The sequence below is a fragment of the Salmo trutta genome, chromosome 2, assembly GCF_901001165.1.
Source record: "Salmo trutta chromosome 2, fSalTru1.1, whole genome shotgun sequence".
Taxonomy (NCBI): Eukaryota; Metazoa; Chordata; class Actinopteri; order Salmoniformes; family Salmonidae; genus Salmo; species Salmo trutta.
In genome coordinates this window covers 21,763,590-21,779,073 of record NC_042958.1, presented here as the reverse complement: position 1 = coordinate 21,779,073, position 15,484 = coordinate 21,763,590, and the positions used below count along the sequence as shown (strand labels likewise).

General features: G+C 41.3%; 1 protein-coding gene across 3 annotated transcripts in view; it reads left to right on the top strand.

The window, feature by feature from the left end:
- Nucleotides 1-15,484, top strand: part of dpyda (dihydropyrimidine dehydrogenase a) — a 216,110-nt gene that overhangs the window by 82,358 nt on the left and 118,268 nt on the right. For all 3 annotated transcript variants that reach the window (XM_029698324.1, XM_029698334.1, XM_029698344.1), the window contains exons 6-10: nucleotides 700-896; nucleotides 2,016-2,097; nucleotides 2,897-2,984; nucleotides 11,736-11,843; nucleotides 14,799-14,968. In XM_029698324.1, the coding sequence (XP_029554184.1) occupies nucleotides 700-896; nucleotides 2,016-2,097; nucleotides 2,897-2,984; nucleotides 11,736-11,843; nucleotides 14,799-14,968 (645 nt within the window). The remainder of the gene's footprint in view (nucleotides 1-699; nucleotides 897-2,015; nucleotides 2,098-2,896; nucleotides 2,985-11,735; nucleotides 11,844-14,798; nucleotides 14,969-15,484) is intronic.

The following is a 15,484-nucleotide window of genomic DNA, read 5'->3' as shown; positions in this document are numbered from 1 at the left end:
CATGGATTATTGGTCACCTCTCTGACAAAGGCCCTTCTCCCCTGATTGCTCAGTTTGGTTTGGAGGCCAGCTCCAGGAAGAGTCTTGGTGGTTCCAAACTTCTTCCATTTAAAAATGATGGAGATCACAGTGTTCTTGGGGACCTTCAATGCAGCAGTTTTGGTACCCTTCCCCAGATCTGTGCCTCGACACAGTCCTGTCTCGGAGCTCATGGCTTGGGTTTTGCTCTGACATGCACTGGCAACTGTGGGACCTTATATCGACAGGTGTGTGCCTTTGCAAATCATGTCAATTGAATTTACCACAGGTGGACTCCAATCAAGTTGTAGAAACATCTCAAGGATGATCAATGGAAACAGGATGCACCTGAGCTCAATTAACTGTTTCATAGCAAAGGGTCTGAATACTTATGTAAATAAGGTATTTATTGTTTTTTGTTCGTTCTAAATTTGCTAAAATTTCAAGATACCTGTTTTCGCTTTGTCATTATGGGGTATTCTGTGTAGATTGATGAGGAAAATAGTCAATTGAATCAATTTTAGAGTAAGGTAGTAACGTCACAAAATGTGGAAAAAGTCAAGGGGTCTGAATACTTTCTGAATGCACTGTATATTCCACAAGGAATTGAATTGTCTAAGTAAGCAAGCAATCAAGCAAGTACGTCAACCAAACTCCCTCATGTATCTGTTATCACCTCAGATCTTTAGTAAGATGGGCATTCCTCAAGTGAGGAACCCAGCTCTCCCTCCACCAGACCAGATGCCTAACAGCTTCCACTCCAAGATCGCTCTGATTGGCTGTGGCCCGGCCAGCATCAGCTGTGCTTCCTTCCTGGCTCGCCTTGGCTACGATGACATCACCATATTCGAAAAACAAAAGTGGATCGGCGGACTGAGGTAAAACTTCAACATCCCACCAGTGTTTGTTGTCACACCTAGACCTCTTTTCAAGTTGACATTGTAACATGTATTTTAATTATCTACACATTTTTTTTTTTTTTCAATGGCTAGTAACATAACAAAATAACAAAAATGTAATGCTCCCAAAGTGTTTGTTTAATAGGACTAGGACTTTGACCCCAACCTGGGCCTTCATAAGGACAAATTAGGAACTCAATATTAGGAACGTGTTCTTAATGTTTGGTATACTCAGTATATATTGTCACAATATAACGTGTGTTAGTGTGGGTTTTCAGTGAATTTATGTAAATGACAATGCTCATCTTCAATTCAAATTCTCAGCAACAAAAGAGTGATGAAATTAAGATCCTACATTTGTATTCATTCGCTTCCTGGGCAGCAATTAGTCAGTGGTGTAACTTAAAGCCAGATCTGTGGCTCCTTGTCAACGCTTGCGGATATGCATCTGTAATTCATCTAAATTCATGTCCTTTTGTGTGGGGCATTTACCACTAAAGGGCATTGTGGATCATGGGTCTGCTGGATCAATATAAAGAACATTGTATAAGGTCACAGCTGCTAATGAGAGTTTTGGTAATTGTGAATATTCATCTTTCAAATGCCTGAGTTTGGATTGGGTTACCAATTACCTACCCAGGCCTTTAGTACATTTTACATTTTAGTCATTTAGCAGACGTTTTTTGACTTCTCCTAGGAGTCCTGCAAATGTCCACAGTGGGTTTCACGTACTTCGAGGGACAACAGGGAATAAAATTAATAATTTGAGGTTGGTTCAGGGAGAGGTTGGACATAGAAGCAGGATAATTCTGAGCCAGAGAAAGTAGAAAAAGTGAATACAAACCCAAATCATCAAATGAAAATAAGAAAAAGGAGTTGGTGTTGCAACAGTATAGAGAATCCACTTCCCTGTGTCTATCTATTTTTTCTTCCTCACGCCTAACTTTTCATATTCCTCTGAGAGTCCTTTCTCTGTCATCCCTCTTCTTCATCCTCCTCCTCATCCGCCTCATCCTCCTCCTTTTCGTCCTGCTCCTCCTTCCCCTTCTCCATCTCCCAGTCACGTTCATTCTTCCTCTCTCTCTCTCTCTCTCGCAGCTCTGCGGAGATCCCTCAGTTCAGGCTGCCATATGAGGTAGTGCACTTCGAGGTGGAGCTGATGATGGATTTGGGCATCAAGGTAATGAGTCCCCCACCTCCCCTCCCACTCTCTCTCCATCTCCCCCTGTCCCCTCTCTCCCTCTATCTCTCTCTCTCCCTCCATTCCCCTGTCCCCTTCCTCGTTTACATCAGAGACTAGCACAGGCGACAGGTCTGGGAGAAGATCAGCAGCCCAAATGTCAGGCACATTAATAAAGAACAATTAAAACCTGCATCAGGCCGGGCAGGCTCCAGGCTGCTGAGACCGTGTGTCTCCGGCACCGGCTGCAACTTGGGGCGATGCTCTAGCTTGTCTGTCTGTCTGTTGCTTGAATGCCACAGTGGTGAGAAAGGGCAATCGATAGTCCTTACCACGGCCAGCTAGCCAGCCACTGCAGACCAGACCAGACCAGACCAGACAGCACCTGCTCATGATTCATTTTAAACCAGGAAACAGATTTGGTTGCTGAAAAGAATGGAGGGAGTGGAGTGAGGGGAGTAGTTAGAGGTGAGGCATTTGCATGTCTATGTGATTCGTCCTGCTCTGTTCTGTTCTGTGAAAAGATAAATAGTAGAAGTGAAGAATTTGAAGAAGACTTATAATCACATAAAGAGTGAATAGCGTCCCAAGTTAGGTCATTTTGATTATTGGTACAACTCATTAACAGAGATGCTCATCCAACCGGAGTGTTAAGCCAAGTGTTAGAACTTAGGGTTCTTGATCATCAAGCATTTTACGTACAACATTTATTATAATTATACAATAGATTATCCGTTGAAATGTTCTTAGAGCTGGTGCTCCCATTATAACTAATGAGTTGTGTTGTATATTGTTTCAGGTGGTGTGTGAGAAAGCCCTGGGCCAGGACGGGATGACTCTGCTCTCTCTGAGAGATGAAGGTTACAAAGCTGTCTTTATCGGCATTGGTTGGTTATTCATTAATTCCTTTTCTTCTTGTCTTTTCCACCCTCTCTCTGTACATATGTACTCTCATACCAATATGTTTGAGCAAATGTAAAGATGATGTGGGTTGTATTCATTGGCCACCAAATAGAAGAAAACTGACTGATGCATGGAGTGACTACATGAACTTGTCCAATAAGAATAGCTTATTTCTGTTTTCCGTCGCAAAACGTTTTGTGGTACCGGGTGCACTAATGAAGTCAACCGGGGGGGAGAGCCTTTGGTACCACAGCAGTCAATTTCTGTAATAATGTGACACTCAGTGGCCCGTAGGGATCTGGTAATAAGTAGTGCAATATATAAGAAATACGGTGCCATTTGGGATGCGTCCTCTGTGAGCTGGCTGCTCTTTCAGAGGTCCTGCTTTAACCCGCCTCACAGCGTCAGCCTCATTCACTTGTCATTTGTTATTTCTGTGTGCGATACTGTGTCCCAGCATGGTAAACTAACAGTGCCCATTGTGAGGCCCGCTGGGGCGCCACCGAGCATGCCACGTGCCCCCATCAAATATCTACCCAGAGTCCCCCCCTGCTGGGTTATCCCAGAGCTCTGATTCGCTGACCCGGAATACTCTTTAGCGATACACCTCACCACTGGCACGGAAGGCTAACCTGATGTCAACCCTCACACGCACACAGACACACTCAAGCCCGCACACACGCCCCGACACGCATGCATAAATGTGCGCACGTACGCACACGCACACTCCCTCGTCAGGGTCCGAGGGCTTTTTACAGTCTGTGCTCTCCCTCTTTTACCCACTCATATATCTGCAAATGAAATCCATCGTGACCCGTGACCTGTAGAATCAATTGAATATCTGCTACAACCTTTCAAAATAGACGGTCTGGTCTCCTTTTGCTATTTCAGTCTCATTTGCTTGTCTATTTGTACCTTTCAGAGTCTAGCTGGTCCATTAGTTTATGGAATGTTGAAACAATTGGTGGAGGATTTACTTTCTTCTGTGGCTGTACGTCAGTTGAAGCAGTGTTTGAGAAAGACAGAGAGTTAACATTAAATGTTAACTCTCGCTGTCTTTCTCAAACACTTAATACCTCTATGAACCTGTTATCTTTCTGGCTGAGCTTCATTCAAATGCTCCTATTTCTCATTAGAATCAAAGAAGCACTCCGTTACATAGTGATGACTTGCCTTAACTGAAGACTTCTTCTGCAGAAACAAATATATGCCAAAATGAAAGAAACGCGTTAAGGGAGTAATAATATTGTTATTATTTTTTCTATAGCAGGCAAATAAATGTAGCTGTCTTGTAGCTGTGTGGATCTGGGGAACTCAAACGTTCCTTGAAGCTGTCTGTCTGTCTGTCTGTCTGTCTGTCTGTCTGTCTGTCTGTCTGTCTGTCTGTCTGTCTGTGTCTGTTTGTTTGGTTTTACTGAACTAAGACAGAATAAAAAAGACTCCTATAATTCATTGTTTCAAAATGCTCAGAGTCATTTGATAGTGGACTCCCTAATTACGGCGAGTCGTTTATTTAAAACCATTTTGGGATTTTTTTTCTCCTTTTCCTCACAAAGGGATGTAAAGGAATTTCAATTCCCTATGAAAAATTCAAGCGGAAGTGTGTTTGCAATTAATTTCTGTGATTTCATACTAGTCCTTTACAGGCTTTTTAAATGTCATCCTCCGACATGATTGACATGCTAATTTTTCGCTGGCAGTATGCTGAACGGAAGGCAGGTTGAGGGAGAGAGATAAGGGCATTGTTTCTGAGCTATAAGCTTAGGAAGCCAGCTCAAAGGTTCATTTGGTTTAAACAGTGGATTAACCCTTTATCCTCCGCTCTACAATGTGATCTGTGGTGGTGAGGCTCAATTGTCTTGGTTCTCCTTTGATTTCTGTGGTGTATGGAAAATTCCATCCCTTCTTTGGTGTTTTTAAAGACAGCAGCTGTTCCGCATATTTCTGAAAGGCTGGAAGGACAGATGAACGGACCGTCCATTGATTGGATTGGCACATCTTGAAAAGAGGGGTGGAAGAAATAAGTTGATGTAAAGCAAAGAACAAGCAGGGAAAGTGATAGAAGTAGTTTTGAATGGTTTAAAAGGGTTCTGATCATTTTTAAAGACAGCTTTTGATTTTAAAACATTGGAAAATCAATAGCTGATGTTGTTGGATAGTAGACAGGACGACGCCGATCGGGGCTGATTTTCGATCAGAAAGTCAACGTCAAGTTGTGTCAATGAATTCGCAACAGAAGGAAAACTTGACATAATTAATAACAATTGATTGAATGTATATATTTATATAGAAACTCATCTCTTCCACAACAAATGTGTAGCACTACCAATTTATCTTTTGAAATGGTACCCTTTACTGCGTGTGAATTATTATGTCTCACTATGAGTCCAGCATAAGGCCTATCTATGTGAGTACCAGTGGCTTCCATAAGGTGTGGCGGAAGTGTCCATATTCTCCCTCTGGATGTGTCCCTTTCTCCCAGTGACAAGGTTAATGGATCCCAGTACAGAGGGCAGTTATGGCTTCAGAGGTCTTGATTTATGTTAAATCTTAATGTACTTAGTGTGCCGCTGCATTATTTAACAATCTGTCCTTGGTGCTTGATCATCATAAGGGTGAACGAGGTCAGGGAGTGAATGTGCACTCCCCTCCTCCTACTCCTCCTTCTCCCCCTTGTCCCTTCCTTTTTTTGTATTTTTCCTTCTCTCTATCTCCCTCTCTATCTCTCTCTCCACCTCCCTCTCACTTTCTGTCTCATGCTCTCTCTCTCCCTCTGTGTCCCCCTCTCTCTGTCCCTCTTTTTCTCTTTTTCTAGTCGGATGGCAACTGATAAGGTTTGATTAATGAGAGGAGGCCCCGGCGGCGAATGAAAACATCTGCAACAGAGGATGTATTCTATATCATATTATATTCTTAATATGAAAAAAGGGGTAGGGTTCACTCCACTGTACATGGATGGCCTGCCGAGGGAGTGAGAGAGTAAGAGAGAGACCGATAGAGGAGAAGGGAAATTAGATGAAATGCATGGCAAATGGAGCCACATTACTTACAATCCACTTTGTCATGATCGTCTACTGCAAGGGTTTTTTTGTTCACGTGCTTTGATTTGGTATTGAATACTAATGATGACTATACAGTGCATTCGAAAAGTATTCAGATCATCAATCTACACACAAACCCCATAATGACAAAGTGAAAACAGGTTTTTAGAAATTTTAGCAAATGTATATAAAAAATAACATAAATAACTTATTTACATACAGTACGTTGTCAGACCCTTGAGATGTTTCTACAACTTGATTGGAAGTCCACCTGTGGTAAATTCAATTGATTGGACATGATTTGGAAATGCACACACTTGTCTATATAACATCCCACAGTTGACAGTGCATGTCAGAGCAAAAACCAAGACATGAGGTCGAATGAATTGTCCGTAGAGCTCCGAGACAGGATTGTGTTGAGGCACAGATCTGGAGAAGGGTGCCAAAACATTTTTGCCGGTTGAAGGTCCCCAAGGAAACGGTGTCCTCCATCATACTTCAATAGAAGAAGTTTGGAACCACCAAGACTCTTCCTAACTGAGCAAATAGGGGAGAAGGGCTAGGGAGGTGACCAAGAACCCGATGGTCACTCTTACAGTGGAGATGGGAGAATCTTCCAGAAGAGCAACCATCTCTGCAGCACTCCAGCACTCCTCAGTAAAAGGCACATGACAGCTTGCTTGAAGTTTGCCAAAAGGCACCTGAAGGACTCTCTGACCATGAGAAACAACTCTTTGGCCTTAATACCAAGCGTCACATCTGGAAGAATTTGGGCACCATCCCTACGGTGAAGCATGGTGGTGGCAGCATCATGCTGTGGGGATGTTTTTCAGCGGCATGGACTGGGAGACTAGTCAGGATTAGAGGTCGACCGATTAATCGGAATGGCCGATTAATTAGGGCCGATTTCAAGTTTTCATAACAATCGGTAATCGTATTTTTGGCCACCGATTTGCCGATTTTTTTATTTTTTATTTTTTGGGGGGGGACATTTAAAAAAAAAATCTTATTTTCAATGACGGCCTAGGAACGGGGGTTAACTGCCTTGTTCAGGGGGGATTCGGGGATTTGTTTTTGCAACCTTCCGGTTACTAATCCAATCCAACGCACGAGGAGCCTGCATGGCAGGCTGACTACCTGTTATGCGAGGGCAGCAAGAAGCCAAGGTAAGTTGCTAGCTAGCATTAAACTTATCTTATAAAAAAACTATCAATCTTAACATAATCACTAGTTAACTACACATGGTTGATGATATTACATTTTAGTCATTTAGCAGACGCTCTTATCCAGAGCGACTTACAGTAGTGAATGCATACATTTCATACAATTTCATACATATCATACATTTTTTTTTTCTGTGCTGGCCCCCCGTGGGAATCGAACCCACAACCCTGGTGTTGCAAACACCATGCTCTACCAACTGAGCTACAGGGAAGGCTATATTACTAGTTTATCTAACGTGTCCTGCGTTGCATATAATCGATGCGGTGCCTGTTAATTTATCATTGAATCATAGCCTATTTCGCCAAACGGTTGTTGATTTAACAAGCGCATTTGCGAAAAAAGCACTGTCGTTGCACCAATGGACCTAACCATAAACATCAATGCCTTTCTTTAAAATCAATAAACAAGTATATATTTTTAAACCTGCATATTTAGTTAATATTGCCTGCTAACATGAAATTGTCACATCTCTAGCATTCATTGCACGCAGAGTCAGGGTATATGCAACTGTTTGGGCCGCCTGGCTCGTTGCGAACTAATTTGCCAGAATTTTACGTAATTATGACATAACATTGACATAACATTGACATAACATAACTCGTAAGCATTCATTCAGACAGCACTTTCCTGCGTTTTGCCAGCAGCAGTGTTAAAAGCTGTTTATGACTTCAAACCGGGTGGGTATAATTTGTGGAACGTTCCAACAGGAATCTATTCCAAAAACTTCGTAAATAACAAGGTTGCCAAAAAACAACGCATACAAAGTTATATAGCGGCAGAATAAGATACCGGGTAGTGAATGGTCTATTTCATTGCGTTTTTCACTCATCACGTTTATTCTGAAAAATGTCTGTCCTCACTCTGGTTGCCTATAGACAAACATTAAGAATAAGCTACGTGGTGAGTTGATGCCTATTCGGCAGCTAGTTAGCTAGGTTTGTATGCATTGCTACTTTGTATGCATTGTTGGTTGGCAACCTTTTACTTTACGTTTTTTGGAACAGATTCCTGTTGGAACGTTCCACAAATTATACCCACCCCTTCAAGCCTGTCAACTCCCAAGATTAGGCTGGTGTAACCGATGTGAAATGGCTAGCTAGTTAGCCGGGTGCGTGCTAATAGCGTTTCAAACGTCGCTCTGAGACTTGGAGTAGTTGTTCCCCTTGCTCTACATGGGTAACGGTGCTTCGAGGGTGGCTGTTGTCGATGTGTTCCTGGTTCAAGCCCAGGTAGGAGCGAGGAGAGGGACGGAAGCTATACTGTTACACTGGCAATACTAAAGTGCCTATAAGAACATCCAATAGTCAAAGGTATATGAAATACAAATCGTATAGAGAGAAATAGTCCTATAATTCCTATAATAACTACAACCTAAAATTTACCTGGGAATATTGAAGACTCATGTTAAAAGGAACCACCAGCTTTCATATGTTCCCATGTTCTGAGCAAGGAACTTAAACCTTAGCTTTTTTACATGGCACATATTGCACTTTTACTTTCTTCTCCAACACTTTGTTTTGCATTATTTAAACCAAATTGAACCTGTTTCATTATTTATTTGAGGCTAAATTGATTTTATTGATGTATTATATTAAGTTAAAATAAGTGTTCATTCAGTATTGTTGTAAATATCATTATTATAAATACATGTAAAAATAAATAAATAAATAAATAATAAATGGGGGGGGGGAAAAGGCCGATTAATCGGAGGCGTCTTTTTTGGCCCTCCAATAATCGGTATCGTTATCGGCATTGAAAAATTATAATCGGTTGACCTCTAGTCAGGATCGGGGGAAAGATGAACGTAGCAATGTACAGAGAGATCCTTGATGAAAGCATGCTCCAGAGCACTCAGGACCTCAGACTGGGGCGAAGGTTCACCTTCCAATAGGACAACAACCCTAAGCAGACAGCCAAGTTAATGCAGGAGTGGCTTCGGAACAAGTCTCTGAATTTCTATTGAGTGGCCCAGCCAGAGCCCCGACTTGAACCCGATCGAACATCTCTGGAGAGACCTAAAAATAGCTGTACAGCGACTGATCCCCATTCAACCTGACGGAGCTTGAGAGGATCTGCAGAGAAGAATGGGAGAAACTCCCCAAATACAGGTATGCCCAAGAAGACTTGAGGCTGTAATCGCTGCCAAAGGTGCTTCAACAAAGTACCGAGTTAAGGTCTGAATACTTATGTAAATGTATTATTTCAGTTTTTATTTTTAATATATTTGCTAACATTTCTACAAACCTGTTTTTAATTTGTCATTATGGGGTATTGTGTATAGATTGCTGAGAATTATTATTTTTTGAAATACATTTTAGAATATGGCTGTTAAGTATTGGAAAACGTCAAGGGGTCTGAATACTTACAAAAAGGACTGTACAGTCAGGTAGAGTAACACTGCAGGGAGGGGTTTGGAGAGGGTCAGTTTAAACCCAGATGAATAGGTTTAAAGGTAATGTCCTGTAACTTCACGTCCCTGTTGTTGTTTAGCTGCATATAGTGGTTTCAATAATGGTGCTATAATATTTGGTTTGTGTTGATCACAAATGCTATTTTGTTTGTTTGCCACATATACTGTTAATCCAAATATGTTTTATTTCTGTAGTTGACCTTTTTATAGAGATACTGTATGTTTGTAGTATTCGAGCAGTTCCCAGAGTCTAATTTCTTTGGATTACTACTGCTGCAGAATTGGCTGCCCCAAATGTTTTAACATAAAAGCCTTCTCCTAGAAATAAGGGACACTACTCACTTGTCTTTCTTAGTGGAATGTGCCCATTGTTTCATATACTGTAACCTTGCGTTTTTAAACACTGTTATAAAACTACTCTGCTATGTGTCACAATTTACCCTCCCAGTCACCATTACTCAGCAATTCATATCCATATTTAATGAGCCCTCAGCCGTGATATACAGTAATATCCCCATTAGGAGCCATGCATTTTAACAAGTTGGTTAATATAAATATATACCAACATACTGATATAGTTAATGTTACAATATTGCACCAAAAAGGTTATTGCTATATTATTTCAGAGTGTGTAACTTTCCAATTCTTCTCAGTGGCTGCATTTACACAAGCAGCCCAATTCTGTTATTTTGCCCAATTTTGGACAAAAGAGCTGATCTGATTCATCAAAAGACCAATTAGTGGGAAAATATATGTTTAAATGCAGCCAGCAAGTCTCAGTTTCTACTATTGTGTTAGATCTGAGCCTTGTTCATATCAATGTGACATGATTGCTTGTGGTAAAATAGAGGCTTTGTCAGGTATTTCTAAGGCATAGATTAAAGTATTGTCCCTGTAAAATATATCACAGTGATAATTGTAGGTCAAGGTTTAGAACTCAGTACTCAACACAATGGAACCAATACAAAACCATTTCAGTCCAGTGTAGTTTTTCACTGGATTGACATGACAGTAGCGGGGCTTCCATGTGGCGCAGCGGTCTAAGGCACTACCTCTCAATACAGACACCCTGGTTCAAGTCCAGGATGTATCACAATCGGCCGTGATTGGGAGTCCCACAGGGCGGAGTACAATTGGCCCAGCGTCGCCCGTGTTTGGCCGGTGTAGGCCGTCATTGTAAATAAGAATTTGTTGTTAACTGACTCTTAACTAAAGTTTAAAATAAATAAATAGAGAGCTCTGTCTTCCATAGGATTGTAGAAAGTGTCACCAGTAGACAAGGAGTGAGATAAAAGGATAGTTGGACTTAAGTAAAGTAAATATCAACTTTGTTAAAAATACACACGTATATTCATCACAGTGATTCAGGGGTAACATTAAAACAGAATAATATTCCCCACCAACATTAGACAACTATACAGAAAACCCTCAAATTGCGGAAATAAGTAAAGGAAATCAATGATGACAGAATAGTCAGAACAGCAGAAAGATGAGCGGTTGAGTGCAAATCCCAGCTGGGGTCATTTTGAAAAGTCCGTGCTAAGTGACAATGTCAAATGGAATCATATTATCATTGGTTAAAGATTTGTTTGACACAATTTTATCTGAATAGCATACCACTTACTTTAAAACCCCCATATAATTTAATTCCCAAAAAAGTGTTACATTTAGAGTTCATTATGTTGAGGAGAATAACATATTTTCACCTCGCATATGGAATTGCAGATTCGTATGTGAAAATCTAACTCTCACATGTGGAATTGCGTTTTCACGTGAAAAATGTTGACATTTTCCATCCCCATGTTGTCACATTTATTTTGAATGAGATCATGTTTTCATGTGTAGTTTCATGTTATCACATGTTGCTTTTACATGCTGTCACATGTTATCACATTAACTTCACATAATATCATATGTAATCACATTAAAGTCATGTGTTTTTTCTGTAAGGGCTTTAAACTTTCAGAATTTACATAATTCTGTCTGTGCCAATTTTTTATTTGTTGCTATAAAACTATTCTCAACTCCGTTGCTTTACTTCTGTGTCGTTTTGTCACCAGGTCTTCCACAGGCTAACAGACATAAAATATTTGAGGAGCTGACGATCGACCAAGGCTTTTACACCTCAAAGGATTTCCTACCTTTGGTCTCCAAAGCCAGCAAAACAGGTAAACACTGCAGCCAATAGAACGAGCAGTGACAGCAGCAACTAAATTGTTTCTTTTTTTAAAGATTTCATTTATACTGAAAAATATATGTAAAGGCATGTTTCCTAAGCTAAAATAAAGATCCCCAAATTTTCCATACACACAAAAAGCTTATTTCTCACAAATGTTGTGCACACATTTGTTTCATTTCTCCTTTACCAAGATAATCCATCAACCTGACATGTCTGGCATATCAAGAAGCTGATTAAACAGCATGGTCATTACACAGGTGCACCTTGTGCTGGGGAAAATAAAAGGCCACTCTAAAATGTGCAGTTTTGTCACAACACAGTGCCACAGATGTCTCAAGTTTTGAGGGGACGTGCAATAGGCATACTGACTGCAGGAATCTCCACCAGAGTTGTTGTCATAGAATTGAATGTTAATTTCTCTACCATAAGCCATCTCCAACGTTGTTTTAGAGAGTATGGCAGTACTTCCAACCGATCTCACAACCGCAGACCATGTGTAACCGCGCTAGCCCAGGAACTCCATCTAGCTTCTTCGTCTGCGGGATCGTCTGAGACCAGCCACCAGCCTCCTAACAAGGGTCTTGACCTGACTGCAGTTTAGCATCGTAACAAACTTCAGTGGGCAAATGCTTACCTTCGATGGCCACTGGCACACTGGATGAATACCAGTTTGAATTGTACAGAGCAGATGGCAGACACCATAGTACCCCATGGTGGCGGTGGTGTTATGGTATGGGCTGGAATAAGCTACGGACAACAAACACAATTGCGATGGCAATTTGAGTGCACAGAGTTACCATAACAGGATCATGAGGCCCATTGTCGTGTCATTCATCCGCCGCCATCACCTCATGTTTCAGCATGATAATGCACAGCCCCATGTCGCAAGGATACTCACCAGACGTGTCACCCATTGAGCATGTTTGGTATGCTCTGGATCGACTTGTTCGAAAGTGTGTTCCAGTTCCCGCCAATATTCAGCAACTTCTCACAGCCATTGAAGAGGAGTGGGACAACATTCCACAGGCCACAATCAACAGCCTGATCAACTCTATGCGAAGGAGATGTGTTGTGCTGCATGATACACAAAAAACAGATACTGACTGGTTTTTGATCCACGCCCCCTACCTTTTTTTAACTTACAGTATCTGTGACCAGCAGATGCATATCTGTATTCAGAGTCAATTAATGTATTTCAATTGACTGATTTCCTTTTATGATCTGTAAAATAGTAAAATCTTAATAATAAGTGCATGTTGCATTTTATGTTTTTGTTCAGTGTAGTTTTCCCACAATTAATTAAACACTTAGACGTACAGTACTAGTCAAAAGTTTGGACACACCTACTCATTCAAGGGTTTTTCTTTATTTTTACTATGTTCTACATTATAGAATACTAGTTAAGACATCAAACTGTGAAATAAGACATATGGAATAATGTAATAACCAAAAAAGTATTAAACAAATCAAAATATATTTAAGATGTTAGATCCTTCGAAGTAGCCACTTTTGGCCTTGATGACAGCTTTGCACACTCTTGGCCTTCTCTCAACCAGCTTCACCTGAGTGCTTTTTTAACAGTCTTGAAGTAGTTCCCCCATAGGCTGACCACTTGTTTGCTGCTTTTCCTTCACTATGCTGTCCAACTTATCCCAAACCATCTCAATTGGGTTGAGGTCAGGTGATTGTGGAGGCCAGGTCACCTGATGCAGCACTCCATCACTCTCCTTCTTGGTCAAATAACCCTTACACAGCCTGGAGGTGTGTTGGGTCATTGTCCTGTTGAAAAACAAATGATAGTCCTACTAAGCGCAAACCAGATGGGATGGCGTATCACTGCAGAATGCTGTGGTAGCCATGCTGGTTAAGTGTGCCCTGAATTCTAAATAAATCACAGACAGTGTCACCAGCAAAGCACCCCGACGCCATCACACCTCCTCATCCATGCTTCACGGTGGTAACCACACATGTGGAGATCATCCATTCACCTACTCTGCGTCTCACAAAGACACGTCTGTTGGAACCAGAAATCTCAAATTTGGACTCATCAGACCAAAGGACAGATTTCCACTGATCTAATGTCCATTGGTCGTGTTTCTTGGCCCAAAGAAGTCTCTTCTTTTTATTGGTGTCCTTTAGTAGTGGTTTCTTTGCAGCAATTCGACCATGAAAGCCTGATTCACCGTCTCCTCTGAACAGTTGATGTTGAGATGTGTCTGTTACTTGAACTCTGTGAAGCATTTATTTGGGCTACAATTTCTGAGTCTGGTAACTCTAATGAACTTACCCTCTGCAGCAGAGGTAGCTCTGGGTCTTCCTTTCCTTTGGTGGTCCTAATGAGAGCAGGTTTCATCATTGCGCTTGATGGTTATTGCGACTGCTCTTGAAGAAACTTTCAAAGTTCTTGAAATTCTCCGGATTGACTGACCTTCATGTCTTAAGGTAATGGACTGTCGTTTCTCTTTGCTTATTTGAGCTGTTCTTGCTATAATATGGACTTGGTCTTTTACCAAATAGGGCTATCTTCTGTATACCACCCCTACCTTGTCACAACACTACTGAATGTCTCAAACGAAGGAAGAAGGAAAGAAATTCCACAAATTAACTTTTGACAAGGCACACCTGTTAATTGAAATGCATTCCAGGTGACTACCTCATGAAGCTGTTTGAGAGAATGCCAAGAGTCTGCAAAGCTGTCATCAAGGCAAAGGGTGGTTACTTTGAAGAATCTCAAATATAAAATATATTTTGATTTGTTTAACCCTTTTTTGGTTATTAGATGATTCCGTATGTGTTATTTAATAGTTATGTTGTTTTCGCTATAATTCTACATTGTAGAATGAGTAGATATGTCCAAACTTTTGACTGGTACTGTATATATAATCTCAAAATCAACACAATAAATGATCAGATTGTAACTCCTTTTCTCTTCTCCCGCTTTTAGGAATGTGTAGCTGCAAGTCTTCCCTGCCAGAGCTGCGTGGCACGGTGATTGTTCTGGGTTCAGGAGACACAGCTTTCGACTGTGCCACTTCTTCCCTGCGCTGCGGTGCCAAGCGGGTCTACGTGGTGTTTAGAAAAGGTTTCACCAACATCAGGGCTGTCCCCGAGGAGGTAGAGAAAAAAGAAGAAAGGAGAGCAAAGGAATGAAAGGATAAAAGAAAAGACGTTGACAGAGAGATCGCTAAATGTTACCAGTGTACCAGATGCTTAACTTGTTTGAGAAAGATGGAGAGAGAGAAAGACAGACAGAGAGAGAAAGACTGAGGGAGAAAGATAGACAGAGAGTTAGTGTTAGGGAGAAGGCTAGTGAAGAGGAGAGAGGACGCTGTCTTTATTAAGCTGTCTGTGTGAGTGTCCTCTCCTTGGCCCTGCTGACATGTTTTTTAAGCCGCTTTTTTCTGGTTTATTACAAAGGCCTGTCTTAGGTTCTGGAGGGCGATAACTGTCAAAAGCTCTCCGCCTGCACACACACACTGCCGTGAGCCCCAGACGGACTCACTGGGATCTGTCCCTTTCTAGTCGTGCTGCCACAAAGGCGAGAGGAAGGATATCATAGGCAGTGCTGTTGCTATTTTCACTGTTCCTTCAAAAGATATCCCTGCATTTGAAGCATGACATTGACTCGTA